This window comes from Pteropus vampyrus, unplaced genomic scaffold (genome assembly GCF_000151845.1).
Source record: "Pteropus vampyrus isolate Shadow unplaced genomic scaffold, Pvam_2.0 Scaffold7, whole genome shotgun sequence".
NCBI lineage: Eukaryota > Metazoa > Chordata > Mammalia > Chiroptera > Pteropodidae > Pteropus > Pteropus vampyrus.
Window position 1 is genome coordinate 15281933 of NW_011888788.1, and position 19916 is coordinate 15301848.

The 19916-nt window shown below is 37.4% G+C and overlaps 1 protein-coding gene across 9 annotated transcripts in view; it reads left to right on the forward strand.

Moving 5' to 3' along the window:
• CFAP61 (cilia and flagella associated protein 61) overlaps nucleotides 1–19916 on the forward strand; it is a 296212-nt gene that overhangs the window by 13974 nt on the left and 262322 nt on the right. For 6 of the 9 annotated variants that reach the window (XM_023537742.1, XM_011370806.2, XM_023537741.1 and 3 more), the window contains 4 exons: nucleotides 9550–9700; nucleotides 12701–12777; nucleotides 15310–15377; nucleotides 15780–15906. In XM_023537742.1, the coding sequence (XP_023393510.1) occupies nucleotides 9550–9700; nucleotides 12701–12777; nucleotides 15310–15377; nucleotides 15780–15906 (423 nt within the window). Of the gene's footprint in view, nucleotides 1–9549; nucleotides 9701–12700; nucleotides 12778–15309; nucleotides 15378–15779; nucleotides 15907–19916 lie in introns of those variants that run through there. The other 3 variants (XM_023537746.1, XM_023537747.1, XM_023537748.1) reach the window with 3 other exon arrangements.

A 19916-nucleotide genomic window follows, 5' to 3' on the forward strand; every position in this document is an offset into this window, starting at 1 on the left:
AAAAAAGAAAATAAAGTGGAGAATTTGATTAAAATGATCTCAAGTTAGTGTGTCCAGGAGACTGGCTGAAATAAATATAGATCAACTCCAAAGGGATGAAGCTTCAACTCAGGCTAAATAATACAGTGAAAGTATAAGCTCATAGTAAAAAGTCACAAATATACAAGGAAACATGTACCATTAGAGCCAACAACAAAAATCTCCAGCAGAATCACTCCCAAAGCCTTCAGATATACCTCAGACAAAAAATATAACTGCTTACTATGTCTGAAGTGAAAAGATGTTTTAAAAGATCATATAAATGAATAATGAGGTTTGAAGAGAGTCAAATAGACCATCGAGAAATGAAAATATGGTTGAAATTAAAAGCCCAATGGATGAGTCAAACATCATAATAGACATAGTTGAAGACATAAGTAGTGAGGTAGATGATCAATACCAATTAATTATCTAGAATTCAGTACAAAGAGAGAGACCCAAAAAATGTGAGTAGGCTGTTTAGCAATTAAGACTACTGGACTTCTTTCTAAAAGGAGATACTAGGACATGGAACAGTCAATATTTGAAAGTATAATAATAGCTGAGAACTTTTCAGAATTGTTGGAAAACATCAATTCTTTGATCCAGAAAACTCAATGAATCCCAAACAGGAAAGAAATACAGAGAAATCCACAGCTAAGCACTTCATAATAAAACAGTAAAACAAAGCTAAAGAGAAGATCTGAAAAATAAGAGAAAAAAAAACAAATTACCTGCAAAGAACTAAAGTTTAGAACAATAGATTATTTCTCACTACCACCAATGGTAGCCAGAAGATAATGTACTGTCTTCAATATTGGAGAGAAAATAACATCAACCTAGAATGATATACCCAGTGAAACAATTTTTCAATACCTAGGGGAAAATAAATGCATTTCAGAGCAGCGAAAACTGGGTTAGTTTACCAGTGGACTCTGAATGAAGGAAATGCCTCATACCATAGGCAGAAGGAAGAATATTTCAGCTGGAAAGCCCAAGATACAAGAAGGAAAGTAAACCAAAAAGCAAATATGTGGGTAAATCTAATTTGTTCATATAGGGCAATAACAATAATTTAATATAGATATTAAATATAAATAAGTTATAAGATATAAATAACTTAGATAAAATATAGGACAAAATAGTATATAAATTGGGATGCAGATGATTTTCATGAAAGTACACTTAAGATATTATTCAGGAGGAGGGTGTGGTAGTTAATACAGAAAGGTGCTCTTCCATGAACTATATATATCCTCTGTTTATGCCCTCGTGTCACCCCTTCTCACAGTGAGTCAGGGCTGGCCCTGTGTAACCAATAGAAACCAGCAGAAGTGAGACTCTCTGACTTCAAGCCTAGATCATAAAAAGTCTCGCAACTTCCACTGGATCTCTTGGAATGCTCCCTCTCAGAACCCAAATGCAATATTGTTAAATATTCCAGTCACCTGGCCACATGCAGGTGCTTCATTTGACAGCTTCAGCTGAGATCCCAGCCAAAAACCAGCTCTGCTATTGTAATAATAGTCATAGACCATACATATGATTGAGACTGTGTTCTTATAAACTGTACTTATTGACTGTGAAATGCTAAAGTTCGTATAATTTTCACAGAATATCCTTCTTTTGATTCTTTTTAACTATTTAAAAATGTAAAAAATAAAAATCTCAGCTTATGGGATACACAGAAACAGTGGTAGGCCAGATTTGGCCCATGGGCCAAAGTCTGCCAAACTTTCAGCTCTATCTGACTGCTTAGCTTGCATCCCAGCCACAGGAACATGCTCTGTCCAAGCAGTGTGATAGCCTACAATGTTAGGATGCTGCAGACCCTCCAGTACCTTCACTTCCCAAAGGACCTGAAGAAGAAACATACTTAGATCTGCCTCACCCTAGTTCCGGGCCTCCCTGGCAGCATTCAATTTTGTGTTCTTGGAAGGCTTGCAACACTAGGTAGAAAGTCTGGCTATTCTGCTAGAGAGACCACATGGAGGAAAATTGAGAATCCCAGTCCATGGCAAGAAGCAAAGCCCCAGGTCAGCTGTTAGCAGCCTCTAGGCACTTGAGCCACCCTCACTGAGGTACAAGGTGTGTGAGCAAAGAAACCATCTTGGAGGTTCAAGCCCAGCAGACACCTCTGCTGTACCCTGCCTGAATTTCTTTCTAATTTTAGTAGATGTGCTGCCGAAGTGAGCACCCTTGCTTTAATTTCTAACCCACAGAATCATGAGCAAATAAAGCGTGAAGGAAGCATCCACTAGATTTGGAGTAGTTTGATATGTAGAAATAGATGAACAAACAGCAGGTCATAGAGGAAGCTTATAATCTTAAATGCTTCCAGTAAGATGGAAGAAAGGCCTAAGATTAATGTTTTGAATTTATTTCTAAGGAAAAGGATATTCAAATCAACTAAGAAAACACAATGAAGGAAATAAAGGATGAGAACAAATGTCAATGATAAAACATTCATTAAGAACTAACAAAGCCTAAAGTTGGTTCTTAAAAAGGCTAAAAATAAGATAAACTTTTAGTCAAGATTAAAAGATTAGTCAGGAAAAAAAGAAAGATTGTCAAATTGGAAATTTGGTGTGAAAAAAATATAACTAATATGTTGCAGTTTAAGCAGGTAGTAAAAGGGTATTATAGATCCATATAGATCCATAGACCCTTAAACAAATCCCTTAGGAGTAGTTGTTCAGAATATAGAATTTAAAAAATATAGAATTTAACAAATCCCTTAAGAGTAGTTGTTCAGAATATAGAATTTAAAAAATTCCATGAGTTATCAAATATTATCTAATTCTACCAGCAAGGGCTGGAGTGGGTCCCCATAATCACATACTTTAATATTTCTGTGGTAAAAATGTAGGAATATTTTCTAAATGGGATAAAGGCTGTAGAATAACCTCATGCCACTCTAAGTCTGATTTTGCTGCCAAGTTAAGTTTAAGATAAAGTTCTGGTTTTCAAGGCTTTTTGGATTTTGAAGGGATTTTGAAGGGACTGGATTTATACCTACATAAAAAACTTTATGCCACAAATTTGAAAATGTAGATGAAAAGGATAAATTTTTAGAAAATATAGTTTCCTAAAGTCAACTTAAACTCATTAAAGAAATTGAATTGGTAATTTTAAATTCTCCCACTCATAAAATAGGAGACACAAATGTCTTTACAAGTCAGCTGTACCAAACATTTGAGAATTAGGTATGTCCCAACTGAATGAAACTTCCTGGAGACAAAGACAGAGAACACTTCTTAACTTACTTTATGAGGCTAGCATAATACTAATCCCAAAATCACATAAGGACAAACAAGAAAGGAAGGTTAACAGCCAATCTAACAGAATGAGAAGTGAAAATCACACCCAATCTCATTCATAAATATAAATGCAAAAATTCTACACAAAACATTAGGAAATTATTTTAGAAATATACTAAAAAGATAATATACCATGATCAAGTTGAATTGATCCCATTAGATTAATAGATTAATCTAATTCACCACATTCACAGATTAAAGGAGAAAAATTAGGTAATCTCAATAGAGAAAAACATTTGATAAAATTTAACATCGATTCTCATATAACTTAACAAAATAAGAATATAAGGCAACCCCCATTATCTGCTAAAGGCATCTATAAAAACCTTTAACAAACATCACAAATAATGATAAAATATTAAAAGAATTCCTTTTACTACAAGGAACAGGGTGAGGATGCCTGTTATCACAATGTTGTTCTCAATTAAACTGGAGATCATAGCTTTGCAGTAAGAAAGAAAAAATAAAAAGTGTTAGGATTCAAAAGAAAGAAATAAAACTTATTTTTTGCAGATGATATATTCTCTATATAGAAAATCAGAAGGAATATGTAAACATCATTAGAATTAATACATAAGTTTAAAGTCTGACTACTAAGTCATTAAACAAAAAGACAATTGCATTTTTATAGACTAGCATTGAATGCTTAGAAATCATTTTAAAAGAAGACACTATTTACACTCACAGCAATTAATATAAAATATGTAAGTGTAAAACTGACAATAGCTCCAAGCCGGATATGGGGTAAACTATCGAACTTTATCGAAAGACATTAAGGAAGACCTAAATAAATGCAGAGGTACACCACATTCTTGGACATCCTAAAGAAGTCAATTCTCCCCCTAAGCAAAATCCTAACAGGATTATTTGTTGAAGTTGATAATATAAGGATAAATTTATATGGGAGAGCAAAAGGGCCAGAACAATCTGAAAGAAGAAAAGTTGAGGAGACTTGCCCAACTAAAGACTCATTGTAGGTATAGTAATTAGGACAGTGCAGTAATGGCCATGGAATTGACAAAAGACTGATGGACCAGGATAGAGACCCCAGAAACAGACCTACATGTACTTGAAAATGTGCTGATGACAAACCAGCATGGTGATGAGGCCAGGGGAGAAAGGATGTACCATTAAAAATGGTGTTATCCTTATGGAAAAGAGAATAAATGTAATAACTGAACTCATGTCATACAAAAAAAATGAATTCTGGGTGAATTTATGACTTAAATGTGAAATAGCATCTAACATTAATGACAGACTATCCTAGATTCCAAATAAATTTATCCAGCTTCCTGGTAGATGTCACCCTTATATACCTAGTAGATACTTCACATCTAGCATGATCATCACCTGCCTCCAAACTACTCTGCCCACACTTTCCCGTCTCAGTAACTCCAGCAACTTTGTCCTTCCCCTTGCTTGGACAAAAATCTTGGTGTTATCTTAGCTGTCTTTCACATCCCATAACAGCAAAGGCTATCAGCTCCCCCTTTAGGTCCAAGGCACTAGCATTCTTGCTTGAGTATTAATTACAACAGCCCCCTAAGTGGTCTCTCTGCTTCCACCTGATGTCAACCTTTGCCCATACCCCATCCCACAATAGCCAGAGCGTCACTATTCAAACACATTGGATCCTTCCATGCTTCTGCAAAACCCTGCATTGGTTTGCCATCTCCCTGCCATGATCTGGTGTGCAGTCCACCTTTTTCCTTTCTGACTTCATCTCTCTTGAGCTATACTGACTTCTTTTATTTTTTCTGGAATACTTCAGGCACATCGTGCCTCTCCATCACAGCTCAAATGCTGCCTTCTCCTGGAATGCACTGTGCACACGGTGTACACACACACACACACACACACACACACACGCACACACACACGGTATATCCTCTCCCTTATTTTTCTCAATTGCACTTGCCACCACCTGATATTCATTTTTTCAAAATATGTCTGCCTCCATCTACTAGAATGTCAGCTGCATGAGGGGGGTGGGATTTTTGTCTGTTCTCTGCTATTTCCCCAGAGCCTAGAATAACACTTAGTACTTGGTAGGTGTTCAATAAATGTTTATTGCATTAATGAATGAATTCACTACTAGTCATGTGACTGAATAAGTCACTTAACCCCCCTAAGCCTTATCTGTGAAATGGACAACTGTAACTAATTTACAGGATTAGTGGAACAGTGAAAATTATTGTTGCATACAGTGCAGTACCTAGTTCCTGGGAGATGCTCATAGTTTTCTCTTCCCTCTGGCAAAGACTAGAGTTGGACAGAGATGAGATTTTCTATTACTCTCCTTCCTTTCCCTTCTCAGCAGCTGGGCATCAATAGAACAAGATGAGGCACTACTTTATGAGTGCAATGGAATTCTCTTCCAACTATATCATTGAAAGAAAACAAGCTGCAGCACATTTTGCAAAAGTGAGGTGTAAACACCTCAGCGATGGGCAAGTGAGTGGCAGGGGTTCAATAGCATTGGGCGGGGGTGGGGACCTTTCAATGTATACTTTTAGGAGTCTTTTTGAATCTTTACCATGACATTGAATTTCCTTGTGTAAATAATTTATAAGCCCTCACCTTGTTAGCAAATGTGCAGTTCTGACTTGTCCTTCCTGGGGTGAAGTATGTGACAGCCTGAGCAGGAGAGCAGATGATTGGGCTATCCATGTGATCACCAGTTCTTCTTCATTCTCCAAGGCCCATTCTCTTAAGGAGTATTCAGAGCATGGAATGCAGCGTAGGTGTGGTATTACAATGGAGGCCTTTCTACAGCTTTTTTCTCCCCAAAGTTTCCACAAATGTGTTTTTTCAAATTCTCTACATGGTCACATACTAAATACTCGAAAATTATTGACAGCCAATTGTTTCTGAAGGTGAGCTTCATAACCCAGCTGTGTCTGTAAGTAGCTGTGCGAGTACCTTTGTTTAATGTGTTTTTGTATTTTCTGATTTGGCAGATATGAAAAATATAACGTCATGTGGGAGGAGAGTAGTGAGAGTTTTTTTTATTTTAAAATGGGATCTTTATAATGAAGGTTGCGAACTACCTTAGAAGCCAGCATATTTTCAGAAATAAAAGTAAATTTACATTTTCATTTATTTCCTGGAGCTCCCAAAACAGCTACTACTCAGCCCATGCATGGAGTCTTCATTTTTCATATTAGGTAACTTCCCATCCCCACACTGGGCCAACCTCGAGGCTTAAAGACCTGTTTTACAGATCTTTCTAAAACTGGTGTTTTCTTTTCTAGTTTATTCAGTTTCATTTTATTGACTGCTGGCATTGTCACAGATAGAAGAGTGAATAAAACTTACTTCACCTAAAAACCCTGCTAAATTTTAAGGTAGAAAATGAGCAGATCAGGCATAATGAATGAGTGGGGAAAGGGCCAAAAGAATCAGCCACGTTGAGTGCAGATGCCACAGTTAGTTGTGGGAATGGGAACCGTGATGACTTTGATTCTCATGATAGTGTTTGCTGGACGTAGAGTTCTGTATCATTCATGCTGCTTAACAAAGCAGCAAATGGGGACACTGTTTCACCAAGATTTCCATCAAGTACAGTTAAATTAAATGAGTTTGGGCTGAACTTGGAAAATTCCCTAAACCAATTGGATAAGTAAGACATTGTTCCTAATGGAAAGAACTCTGGTTTCTATTGGTGGATAGTATCTTCGAGCTTTAACATATTTTGAGTGAAATATATACGTGTGTGTGTGTGTGTGTGTGTGTGTGTGTGTGTGTGTGTGTGTGTGTGTGTGTGTATGTATTTAATAAGGCTCTTTTGGTTAGGATTTGGCTTATTATAAAGAATAGTTTTAAACCAGCTTTAAAAACATACCTTCTCCCTCTCCCTTTTTTCTCCTCTCCCTTCTTTGCTCCCATAATGATTTTTATCTGTCCTGTAGAGGATCTACTGGCTAAGAGGTAATAAGAAGTGGAAATTATACATACAAAAGGATACTGCTATAAAAGTTAATTTTTGCAGTCAGCCATTTGGAAATTAATGCATTTTCCCATTGAAATAAAGTTATTCATGGCTGGCTTCCCAGGTTAACCCACAAAAACCTATTTAATCTATAAGTCTGTGGGGTATAGTACTGTTCTAATTGTACTATAGAACCCAACCAGTATCATAGGTTCCCATGGATAAATGTATTTCAAGTTCAAATTGGGATTCCAGGAACACATTTCCCTTGCTTCCTTGAGGGGGTGGCACTTGCCCTGTTCCAGCTCTTGCCCACTTCCTTCACCACAGCCATCGTCATTGTTGACATGTAAGGAGTCCTGTGCCTTGGGCATTTTCTCATCCAAATTAGAATGAGTACTCTCAGTATGAAGTTGTAGGTCCTGGAGCAGGGGAGCCCAGAAGACCAGGAACTGGAGGGAGCCACTGCACGAGTGGAATGAGGGGCAGGGCTTCAGTGAATCAGACTAAAGAGGTCGGGGGTAGGGGTGCGGGGGGAGGCTGTCTCCTCTTGCTAGTAAGTTCTTTGTATGAATACTGTATTCTTGAAACCTGAGAGTAGTCTGCTGCCTTTTTTTTTTTTTTCATGGTAAGCCAGTGCTTAGGTAGGGCCCTTGGGCCTAGTGTCCCCTTGGAGGTGTCCCCTGTGGCTGTGGGATGTGACTTCCTATGAGAGGAGACAGTGGCTGTTGGTCCTGAAATCAGCATCCCTAGCGCAATGTTTCCCAAAGATGCCCATACCTCTCGTGGTATTTAAGGTGATTTGACTTGATACTGGCACAAGGAGTTTTGGTTTTAAATGTTATATCTTTATTTTTATAGTTACCTTCTATAGCAAGGGATACTGGTTTTCCATTTATGAGAATGATGTAAATTTCCTATTAAAATATACTTATTTAAGCCAAAATGAACTGGTTTAAAGAAAAAAATTAGAGACGGATACATGTGTAAGAAACTGTTGTTTGCTGAAGAACTCTAGTAAAATGATATGCCATCAAGTGGAAAAAAGCAGACTACCAATAGTATGGGTTGTGCAATTCCATTAAAAAAAAAACATACAAAGTACATTTCAATATATAGCTGTCCTCAAAAACAAGATAAATCTGGAGAGATAGACACCAATATTTTGACAGAGGTTGGTTATCTATGGGCAGTGGTATTAAGGGTGATTTCTCAATTTTTTTTCTCTTCTTGTTTTGAGTACTTTCTAATTTTTGACTGCATGACAGTACAAATACTTCTGTGATAAAAATGTAACTGGAAAGCGTATATAACTTTCTCTGTATTCTTTTCATTGTCTCTTCTCCTCCTTTAGTTATATAGTGTCTTTTCTCTTGGTCCCCTTAATAAGGAATATGGGTAACTTCTACCTTCTTTTTTTTTGGAGGAACATTTAAATCTTTTTTCCTCCAACTTAAGATACCAGTAGATTTCACTCAGCTGTGAAAGTGAAAATTTCATTTCAATTTATGTACAAATGGATCTCAGTGTCGTAAACTATATGTGTCTTTAAGTCATAGCTCTTGCTGTGATGACAGGCCACATGATAGGGAAAGGACCATCAAGACGTCCCCTTGGGACAGCCACCAGAATAAGAATTGGAAGACCTACTTCTCTTCCCTTATCTTCATTAGGTTGCTGGGTTCCCATAAGCTTAAGCAGAATACCCTTACAATCTCCGTTTTTGTAGCTGGATCAGGTAATATTGCAGATGCTCAGATTCCATAGGAATCAGTTAGCTTAGGGTTTGAAGAAATTGGTTAAGAATGCTGACAGAAGTGGAGTTAAACTCTTAGATTTGCTACTGCATATAGGCGATCGACTCATCCCAGTTTCCCTAGGATTTTTCTGGTTTTCGCACTGATGGTCCCATGTCCTAGGTGCCTCAGTCCTGGGCAAACTGGGGCTCTTGGCCATCCTAACTGTGCATGTTTAGGCTAGCACAGTGGTATTGGCCACATGGAGAAGACAGGGAAAACTTTACAGTCAAACAATTTTCCTAGACAATCTCCAAGGAAAGGGTATTGAACACTTCATATCATAATTATAATGCCTTTCTAATGAAATGTAATTTTTAATAAAAATTCAGTTGGTAGTACCAGATGTCCTGAAAGGTCTGTTCCCAGAGTTTGCTCTCACATTATTTCCGCCTCTTTCAATGGTGATCATACCTTATGCAGTGGTTGCTGAGTGGTTGCTCAGTAATCTTATTCATGTGTCCAATTTTAATCATTTCCACAGGGAGAAGGCAAACCTTGCCATTACTCTCTGCAATGACAAGGAGGAGATCATGGCTCAGGCCACTTTCCTGGACTATCCCAACTGGAATGTGGCCAAGCAGGATGACTGGGTGTCCGTGTTCCTGGAGCTTGACAATGAAATCCCATGCACAGTAAGCAATCATGCACAATGCCTATTAGAATAGTCTGAATTTTGAAGGGAAGTCCTATACTTACATTTATGTCTTTTCAGTTTTGAACTAAGCAGTTCAAAACTCACAACAGAAAGTATATGACATCATGACAAATGAAGTTAGCTAGTAGGGAGGAAAAGTGGATCTGAGAGCAGGAAACAATAAGTAATAGCCAAATCAGACAGCTGCTGGCAAGGCCCAGGTCATACTGTTGATGAGGACTGGGAGCAAGGAATCAGTGGGAGTGTCAGAATACCTTCTTTTCAAGTCTCCACACTGTGATGCGAGCGTCAATATTCAAAGTATTTGATATGTGGAGAGGGCACCTGCCACCTATATATTTGCCCCTGTAATAATGACAACAGAGCCTCAGATTCATTTCACACTCTATAACTTTCAAAATGCCTTTGTAGACTCTGGTTTTGAAGTCTTCTAGCTGTGGGTTCATGACAATCTGTTGGTTAATAGGAGCCAGGTCAGCAGTTCCCAGGGAATTGGGCCTTGGTAGCTGGTGCCATTTCTGAGCTCTTTCTGCCCTTGGCCTACCAGAGCCAGGTCAGCATCTGGCTCTAGTTTCTGTGGAGAGCCAGAGACTGTTGACTGTGGGCAGCATACTTGCTTGTCAGTGGAATTCAACATCATGCCCCTAGAACCCTGGAGAATGTCAACTGAGTGAATGAGTGAGTTCATTTACCACACATGCAAGTGTGCATGCACGAACACATGCACACACATGCATACCCGGCACATTATCCAGCACTTATTCAGCTAGATGATACCTTCCCCTTGTTCTCTATGCTCTTCTCTACCTCACTACCCTGTACACCCAGTTACCTTTCTCAGACTTGGAAACAGTCCAGAAAGATTCTGTCAGTCAATGCTATACCTTTGATTGACTTTCTGTTGACTGGGCTATTTTACAGTTCTGTAGGAACAGTGATTAACTTGTAGATTTTTATCCATTTGAGATGTAAATAATTTCTATCTGGTGGAAGAGTTAATCTCAAAGGTTACAGTTTATGGCCCAGTAGGACATTAACTATTTCTTATCATAATCATCAATCTTCTTCTAACATTCCCTCATTAAATTATCTAATGTAGTCGGCTTCTGCAGTGCAGTGACTCATTTTTATGATTTCACTGGTCGTGTCATTAATAGATGGGTTGAATAAATCTCTGACATGTGTTCATTTTATATTTGCATTACGATCATGACTTTACCTTTTTGAAAATTATGAATTAATACCATTTTTCATAAATTCTTTCTTCTTTGTTCTTTTTCTTGTTCTCAAGATTATTTCTTTTTAAACTACTTCCTACAGTAGTATAGAGGTTGGCTGTTGAGTATGGTAGCCACCAGCCATAAGTAGCTATTGAGCACATCAAATGCAGCTAGCCTTGACTGAGATGTGCTGTAAATATACACAATCAATTTCAAATATTAGTAGAAAAAAATAATGTAAAACATCTTATTAATTTTTATATTAATTACTTGTTCAAATAATAATTTGAATATACTAAATTAAATAAAATCTATTAAAAATTGATTTCACCTATTTATCTTTACTCTTTTTTTTATATGTTTAGTAGAAAATTTAAAATTACATGTGGCTTGCATTTGTGGCTCATAGTATTTTTCTATTGGACAGCATTGATATACAGCCTTAGACTTAATATATTATTACCTATCCTAGTGGTATTTGCAACTGAAGTAATAATTTTTATCTTAAAGCTAAAGAATAAATCTTTAAATATAAATTTTTGATGGAAGAGAGAATTTGGGAGAGCAATCTGCCAAGTAATAAACCATGTACTCCTAAGCTAGTCCTGTTTGCTATGTAAAGGAGATGTTAAGTAAGGTTGTTATAGGATTCAGATAACTTAATACTTGAAAAGCACTTACACTGGTGTCGTTGTTGCTGTTGTTGTCTGGATTTTGGGGTTTCTGTTGTTTTTGCCTTTTGGGAGTTTTCACTCATGAACCAAACTCATGATGGTTCTCTTGCCATTTTATGCCTAATAGATGCTCTTTCTGAGTGTTTCTAAGGCATGTACCATCCAACAGGTGGGGAAACCAAGGCACATGGATGTGCAGATGGTAATCTAAGGCTATCTATAAAATTGCTCAGAAAACAAGAAACACGGACAATCCTTCTGTTGTCCTGATCTAGGTGCAAACGCTTCCCTCAGTAGTCAACCACCTCACATTTGCATTATCTCTAAAATTTGAAGATTTGTCCATAAACACAGGGGTAATGAGTTGAGCAGACTGATGTGTGGATATATAGAACTACTACTCATTATTTAGGCCCCTTAAAAAGTATTCAGAAGTTAACAGGACAAAGCTCTTTAAAAACTTGAAAGATTTAACCTGAAAGTCATATTAGAATCTTGCTACTTTGAGTTTTTAGCTCCCAGATTTTCTGGATCCCAAGAGTAATATTTGATTCTGACTCTGGGAATGTTGAACAAAACAAGCCATTGGATTCATAGCGTAGCATCTGCCTTCCATTTTTCAAATTCATAAGAGACTCCTTCCCTCGTGTCACTTGAATAGAGTGGCAGCTGCTGACTCAAGAGCCCCAGGGAAAGGGTGATTGTCTTTCACTTGGCATAGACACCCCTGAGGACAAGGCTACTGAGTTAATAATCGATTTCACTCTCCTGAAGGCGCTTCTCTGCCCACAGCCCATTTGTGAGGGCAGGAAGAAGGGCTGGACGCACTGGACTCATTTATGATCTGTGTTTCCTTGAACAATTCTGAGCTAGAAGGATAGACTGTTGTGAACAGAGTCAGGCAGTGAATAGAGTCAGTGAGAAAGCTCAAACATTGCCTAGGTGTCTCATTACTTTAGACACAAACACAGTGCAGGTCTGTGTTTGTGGCTGCCCCCAAAACCCTTCTCTCACCTCCCACCCTGTTGTAACATATTCCGAATGATGACTCGGTCTTTAGTTGTGTTCTCTTTGCTTCTGCAGCCTCTGAACACATTGTTCATGCACATCTTTGTGGCCGTGGATGAGTATTCTGTTGGCTGCTGCAAAGAGATTATTCGGTGAGTGGCTGGAATCTTGCAGACGGCGACTTGGGGGGCTGGCAGCAATACTGTAGATAAGACGCATTAATGCCAAAATAACACGAGAGAGACCATGTGGATACAGTTGTCCCTTGGTATTTGAGGGGGATTGGTTCCGGGACCACCTCAGGTACCAAAATCTGCTATGTTCAAGTCCTCTACATATAATGGCATCGTATAGGCATATAACCTACACACATTCTCCCATATACTTTAAATCAGCAGTCCTCAACCTTTTCGGCACTAGGAACCAGTGCTCATATGAGAATCTAATGCCTGATGATATGAGGTAGAGCTGAAGCGGTGATGCTAGTGCTGGGGAGCGGCTGCAAATACAGATGAAGTTTCACTCACTCATCCACTGCTTACCTTCTGCTGTATGACTTAGTTCCTAACAGGCCATGGACCACTACTAGTTTGTGGCCCATGAGGGTTGGGGACCCCTGCTTTAAATCATCCGTAGGATTACTTATACTACCTAATACAATGTAAATGCTATGGAAATAGTTGTACTGTATTGTTTAGCAAATAATGACAAGAAAAAAAGTCTGTACGTGTTCAATACAGACACAACCATTGTAGATCTAACTACATAGTACACATCAGCAACAACGTAAGATTTTTAAAAAATATTTTCGATCTTTGGTTGGTTGAATCTACGAATGCTGAACCTGTGGATATGGAGGGCTGACTATAGTTTTAACCCATTTCCCGTTTGTCCTGAGAATATTTGCCAGTGGTGCTTGTGGCTGCAGCATTTACCCCGAGATAGCTCACGATTACAGCTCCAACCTTACCACCAAAGTTTGCCATACATCTCCCATTCTTTTCAGAGAATTACATTGAAACAGGACTGATACAGTTGGGATAGCTCATTTGAACAGAAAACAAATGCCAAATGATCTGATAAAAAAGATTGCAAAGGAGATGACTGTAGCCAGATTCTGTGGTGAATTTATGGCACTGAAATGGTATGACAAGAAGGAGGTGACAATGTTATCAGCATTCCACAATGATACTGTGAAATAGACAACAGAAATACAAAGAAAACTAAGAAGCCATGTGTCATTGTGGATTATAACAAGAATATGGGAGCAGTGGACTTGGCTGACCAGATGCTCACTTCTTATCCAACTTAGCGCAGAAGGCACAGGTTTTGGTATAAGAAATTATTTTGCCACCTTCTAAACATTTACTGCTGAACTCCTACATCCTGTTCAAGAAGGACAATCCTGAGCACACGATCAGCCATTTAAACCTGACTAATGTTGATTGAAAGAATATTGCAAAAGCATCACAAGCCAGGGCAGCAATGTATTCGAGGTCATCTGTGCTCTGATGATGTCATACCTCTTCACCTATTTGGAAGATATTTCCCCAGGAGAATACCACCAACATCAGGGAAACAGAATTCAACTGGTCACTGCAAAGTTTGCTGCTCGCACAATGACAAGGATGGCAAGAAAACGCAGAGAGAAATGTGATATTTTTGTGCGGAAATTGATGTTCCACTTTGTGGTGTTCTGTGCTTTGAAATTTACCACACAAAAAAATTGTTAAATACTGATCATCATTTCTGTTACATTATGATTAGAGACAAGTTCTGTTTAGAAGTAACTGCAAGAACTGTTTTTATATTTTATTTTCACATTGAAAACAAGAGATATTGCTTCAGTCTCAAAAAGCATGTTTATATAAAATTGAATTAACGCTGGCAGTGAGCTGCACTTCTTTTTCTAAATGAGAAATGGGTTAAAATATTTTTAAAGGACATGAAATTCTTTGAGGTGTTAAATGTTAAATTTGCTTATAATTATGGTTATATAAAGTATTTACTTTGAATAGCAGTGATATTTCTGAAAGAAAACAATCTATTTCTTTGAGTTAATACTCCCTTCAGCACACACCTTTAATTGCTATTGTTCGAGGCTAACAGATAGTGCAGTCATTTAAAAAATGGATTTGGGGGGAAGTAGTGGAAAAGTAAAGAGCCACAAGCTTGGATATTTCTAAAAATAATTTTCCTCACTCTTATCTTTAGAAATGTTATTAACATGACAGACTGTAGAAGCATCTTGAATAATATGGTGCATCGAAATATGATCAGTGGGGCTACTGGGTGATGGCGATGCATCTCTGACAACCTGTACAGACATTTGGGGTGATGGCCTCAGCTTTCAAGTCACTTTGTAATATCACACCAGACCATCCAGATGCCAGGTCAAAGGTTAATATTAGCAGAAATCTGGTGTGCTGCAAGAACATGGCACCCTTTATTCTCTCTACCTCCATGGAACAGATAGAAAAGGGGCTGTTTAGAATCCAACGAAAAGTAGAGAAGAAAAATAAATTGCCTTGAAGATGTTTTTGTCTTTACAACCAAGAAACAAAGGAGAGCATGTGGATGTATCAACACCTGTTTTTTAGTGAAGGCTTTTGTCTCAATCTGGTGCCAGCTAATGGGATTGCTTTGTTATTAACACTTATCCTACTCTCTCTTTCCCCTTCCAGAAACGTGTTTAAGGCAGTGCCAGAACTGCACTTCATCTTTCTCATAGTGCCATCCTACATGAGCCTAGGTAAAGTCTACTCAACTACCTCCTGTCCCCAGTTACTAATATAGGAAATTCATGCTTAAAACAAAATTCATGCTTAAAAAGTAAAAAGCCACAGACCTGGATATTTCTAAAAATAGTTTTCCTTACTCTTATCTTTAGAAATGTTTATTAACATGACAGACTGCAGAAGCATCCTGAATAATATGGTGCATCGAAACATGCACCAATTACTAATATAGGAAATTCATGCTTAAAAATTCATGTTTTTGGGAATGGAAAATAAGAATGGTCTCCAGGTCTAAAATGTATAGTGTACCTATTTGATTATAACAAAACACAATTTAGAATGGAAACTGCATTTTATTCTGAAGTTCTAAAATTATTCCTCGGTAAAATGAGACCACATTTCTCTGTATGATTTAGGCTCTACTCTTATAACCGTGTTTGACCAAGTGGGGAACATTCCAAATCTGACATATGACGAAGACTTTGCTGTGCATATATGTCACAGACACAGCCATTACCCTCAGCTGCATATTCGTAGAGCCAGGTAAGGTTGGAGCAGTGCCTTTTATTACCTAAGCTTTACCCTGACAGTTACCTTATAAAGAGTTTTTAAATGGCCAGTTCTTACTGTAAGTGGTTATAGCTCAGATTAAATTGTTTTCTAATACCCATAAGCATTACTTAATTTGGAGATGTTTAGAGTTCCCCTTGATGACATAATTTGTGGGACTAAATATCTGATGAAACTTATTTGGTACTATGTGGCTGGGAAAGTTGTGCATTTACAACTTAGAGGTTTCTGAAAACACACAGTCCTTAGTCCCACATTAAGTGAACCAACTTTCAAACAAAACCAACTTAAAAATGAATTTGCCTATTTAGTTTTCCCAGCAAAGCCTACCTATTTTCTGACATTCAGCGGATGAGGATTCTATTAACCACAAAGAGGAGTTTTCCAAGTTGAAGGTCTTTACCATCAATGGCCCACATGACATGCCCTGAAGTTGAGCTGTCTTAAGGAGATGGCTATGACAGATTATATTTATCAAAGATGGCCACAATATTGTCTTCCATCTGGCAAGCTCTTCTACAATGTGACCTTGCTACTCCTTTCATCAATAGAGTCTGCGTCCCCTCTTTATTATGGTGGATTGTGACTTTTTCAGCCCACACAGCATGGTAGAAGGGACGGTTTGTGATTTGTGAGGTGAGAAAGCTCTGCTTGGTTCTCTTGGGACTCTTTGCTCCAGAGAAAATGAGGGGAAGAAGTCTGACTGCCCTGATACCACCATGCTGGAGAGGCCACATGTTGACACTGGGATTGACAGCCCCAGTGGGATTCCTGCTGACAGCACTGACTGACAGTCATGTAGGTAAACCATCGTGGATGTCCAACCAAGGAAAGACCCCCTATATCTGCAGCTCAACCAACACCAGACTGCAGCCACGTAAGAGACCAGGACTGCCCAGCTGAGTCCCCCCAGATTTTTGGCTCACAAAGTTGTGAGCAAAATAGAATGGCTATTTTGAAATAAAAATGTATATGAAATCATTTCATAGGAGTTGTTGCTTGGCCTTTTCAGTGAAGAATAAATTGTACAATTTATTCTTAGGTCAACCATTGCTGTATTTGATGAGTGCTGGATTTCTTTAGAAAGTACTGAATTTAAATTTTAAAAACTGAGAGCCTACTATTTATGAGACATGTAGTATTAGGGAATAATTGTTAAGAATTTGTAATAACGACATCAGGTAGATGTAGATTCTAATCTTGGTTCTGCTACTAACCAGATGGATTAACTTAAAAAAGGAACTGGCATCTGCAGGCCTCAGTTTCCTCTCTGTTAGTGGCTATAAGCATACTGTTGACTGCAGGGGATTGTTGCAATGATTGGATGAGCTGATGGAAGTCAAGTACTTTACACACTTCCAGTAACATGTAAGTGCCAAAGAAATTAAATCTTCTTCCCCTTCCCTCCCCTCCCTCTCCCTCTTCTCCCCTGGCCCCCCGCCCTCCAAAAAATCTAAATGTCTATAAACAGGTAAATGTTTACATTTACAAACTGTGGCATATTCATACAATGGATACTACTCAGCAGTGAGATTGAATGAAGTACTTATTACACAATAACATGGATCAATCTTAGGAAATGTATGCCAAGTGAAAGAAGACAGACATAGAAACAAATACTGTTGATCCAACTTTTATGATGTATAAAACAGAGAAGATTAATTTGTAGAGATAGAAAGCAGATCAGTGGTTGCCTCTGGTAGAGGGAAGAGTGAGACTGGGAGGGACATGATGGAATTCTGGGGTGATGACAATGTTCTGTATATTAATTGGGGTGTATACAGTTCACAAAACTCATCAAACTGTATTCTAAATATCTATGTATTTTAGTATATGGTATTATACATATTAGTGTATGGTATTATTTTTAAGCAATAAAAAATAATTTAAAAGAAAAAAGTCTTCACAGAGAAAGTAGCCTCTGAATCTGGTCAAGAAGGATGAATCAGAGAGGTAGAATGAGCAAAGGAATAGAGGCAGGAAAGCACCTGGAATGTCTATCACCAGGCTAACGATGCCTGGAAATCAAATAATTTGAGTACAAAAAAAGAGGTAATTGGATTTGGAAATTTAAAAAGACCCTGATGAAATGAATACAACTGATGAATGTGTAGCCAAACTGACCAAGAAAAAAAGAAAGAGAAGACAAATCACCAATACGAAAGAGGTGATAGCACTACAAATCCTACAGACATTAAAAGGATAGAGAATACTACAACTCTAGTCAACTGTTTAGATAAAATGGACCAAATTCTTGAAAAATACAAGCTACCAAACTCATTTAAAAAATTAATAACTTGAATAATCCTATATCTATTAAAGAAAGGTCAGCTGAACTTTGGGTGAGAGGCAGAGTGGCTGCCTGCCCTGATACTAGCCTCTCCCCCAGACTCCAGCCCTAACCCCACCAATCTTGATTTGCTTCTCCTCCTCTTCTCTTGCTCTCATGGCTCTGAACTCTGCCTTCTCAAAGATCTGGGCCTCAGCTTTCTTCCAAGCTCATCCCTTTGGCTCCTCTATGCTAGTCTTGGCCACTCAGTCACCAGCGCCCCTACTGCTGGTCACTTGGTTTGGGGTCTGGTCTTGTCTTTCCTTGAAGATTAGAGTTGGATATTGGTAATCAAATTTTAGTGAGCTGAATAAATGAGAGGTAAGGAAGTTAAGGCAAGGTAATACTCACTACTCTTTAGAGATGTTTAGTGATGAAGGAAAGCAAAGAGAGGGAGACAGATGTTGAACATTATGCAAACAATGTAAAGCAATTTCATTTTTACTCTTCATATAGAGCGTTTACTTTGCATTCTGAGATCCAGACAACATGTGTCTAAAAAAAGATTATCAAGGAGTAGAATAAGTAGAATAAGTTCAGATACAGAGTATTCACTTACTGTAGAACAAAAGAAAGTTCCTCATAGAAAATTATTTTTCTTTACTTTCTTCTTATTCATAGCTAAATACTCACATTATAATTCTCTCTTTATAAAACCCTTTTAATCGTGATACTAATAGAAGCTAAACATATTCTGAAGGAAAGGAATTTTGTGAGTGAAATAACATTTTTAATTGATTCTCTCACACCTTTCAAATCTTCCTGATTTATGAAGTTTCTCTTGTTAGTTTCAGTACCGGTAAATAAGCCCTCCCGCCCTTCAGGAAATTAATTCTTTAAAGAAGTTTTGTTGTAAAAGTATTCATGAGTAGGCAGTTTATTTTTTTTTGTTTTGAGAAATTTCCATAAATGAATTGTTTAGGATTTTCTAAGTAATCGAAAAATTGCTATACTTCAGTCTTCATTTCATTTAAAAATCTCTCATTTTTTTCTGTCATTTGCTAACTAATTTGAGGGATAGCTTTGTTTAATAAAATGAATTATATTTTCAAATCAGAAAAAAATTTAAAGTAAAAATTATTTTATTCTTCTATATGAGTAGATAACTATACACATATGTGCAAATATATGTCTGTATTCTTTTTCTCAATATATATAGTCATGACCATTTTTTAAATTATATATTTCACTTAATATAGCAGCTCATCATCTTTCCAGATTGATTTTATCCTTTTTAGTAGCTGCATGGTATATCATCATGTGGCTTTAATATAATTCTTTTAATTATTCCTTATTTGTGGAAATTTGTCCTCATTTTTTTCTACAATAAATAATACTGTGGCAAACAGCCTTATACGTATATCTTCAAGTATGTATGCTATTTTTTTTCCGTAGTGCATTAAATACAAAGATTTAAAAATTGTCGCTAAATAATTATCCAACCAGAATAATTATGTCAATTTATATCCAATCAATAGAGTCTTGTTTTCTTACACCCTCACCAGTGCTTTATGTTTTCAGTTATTAAAAACTGTTTCCAATCAGTTAGGTCAAAACAGTATTTTGTTTTAATTTGCATTTATCTAAATATTTGTGGGTTTGAGTGCCATTTTACAGGTTCCTTTTTTTATAGTGAAAAACTTTTATGTTTAGA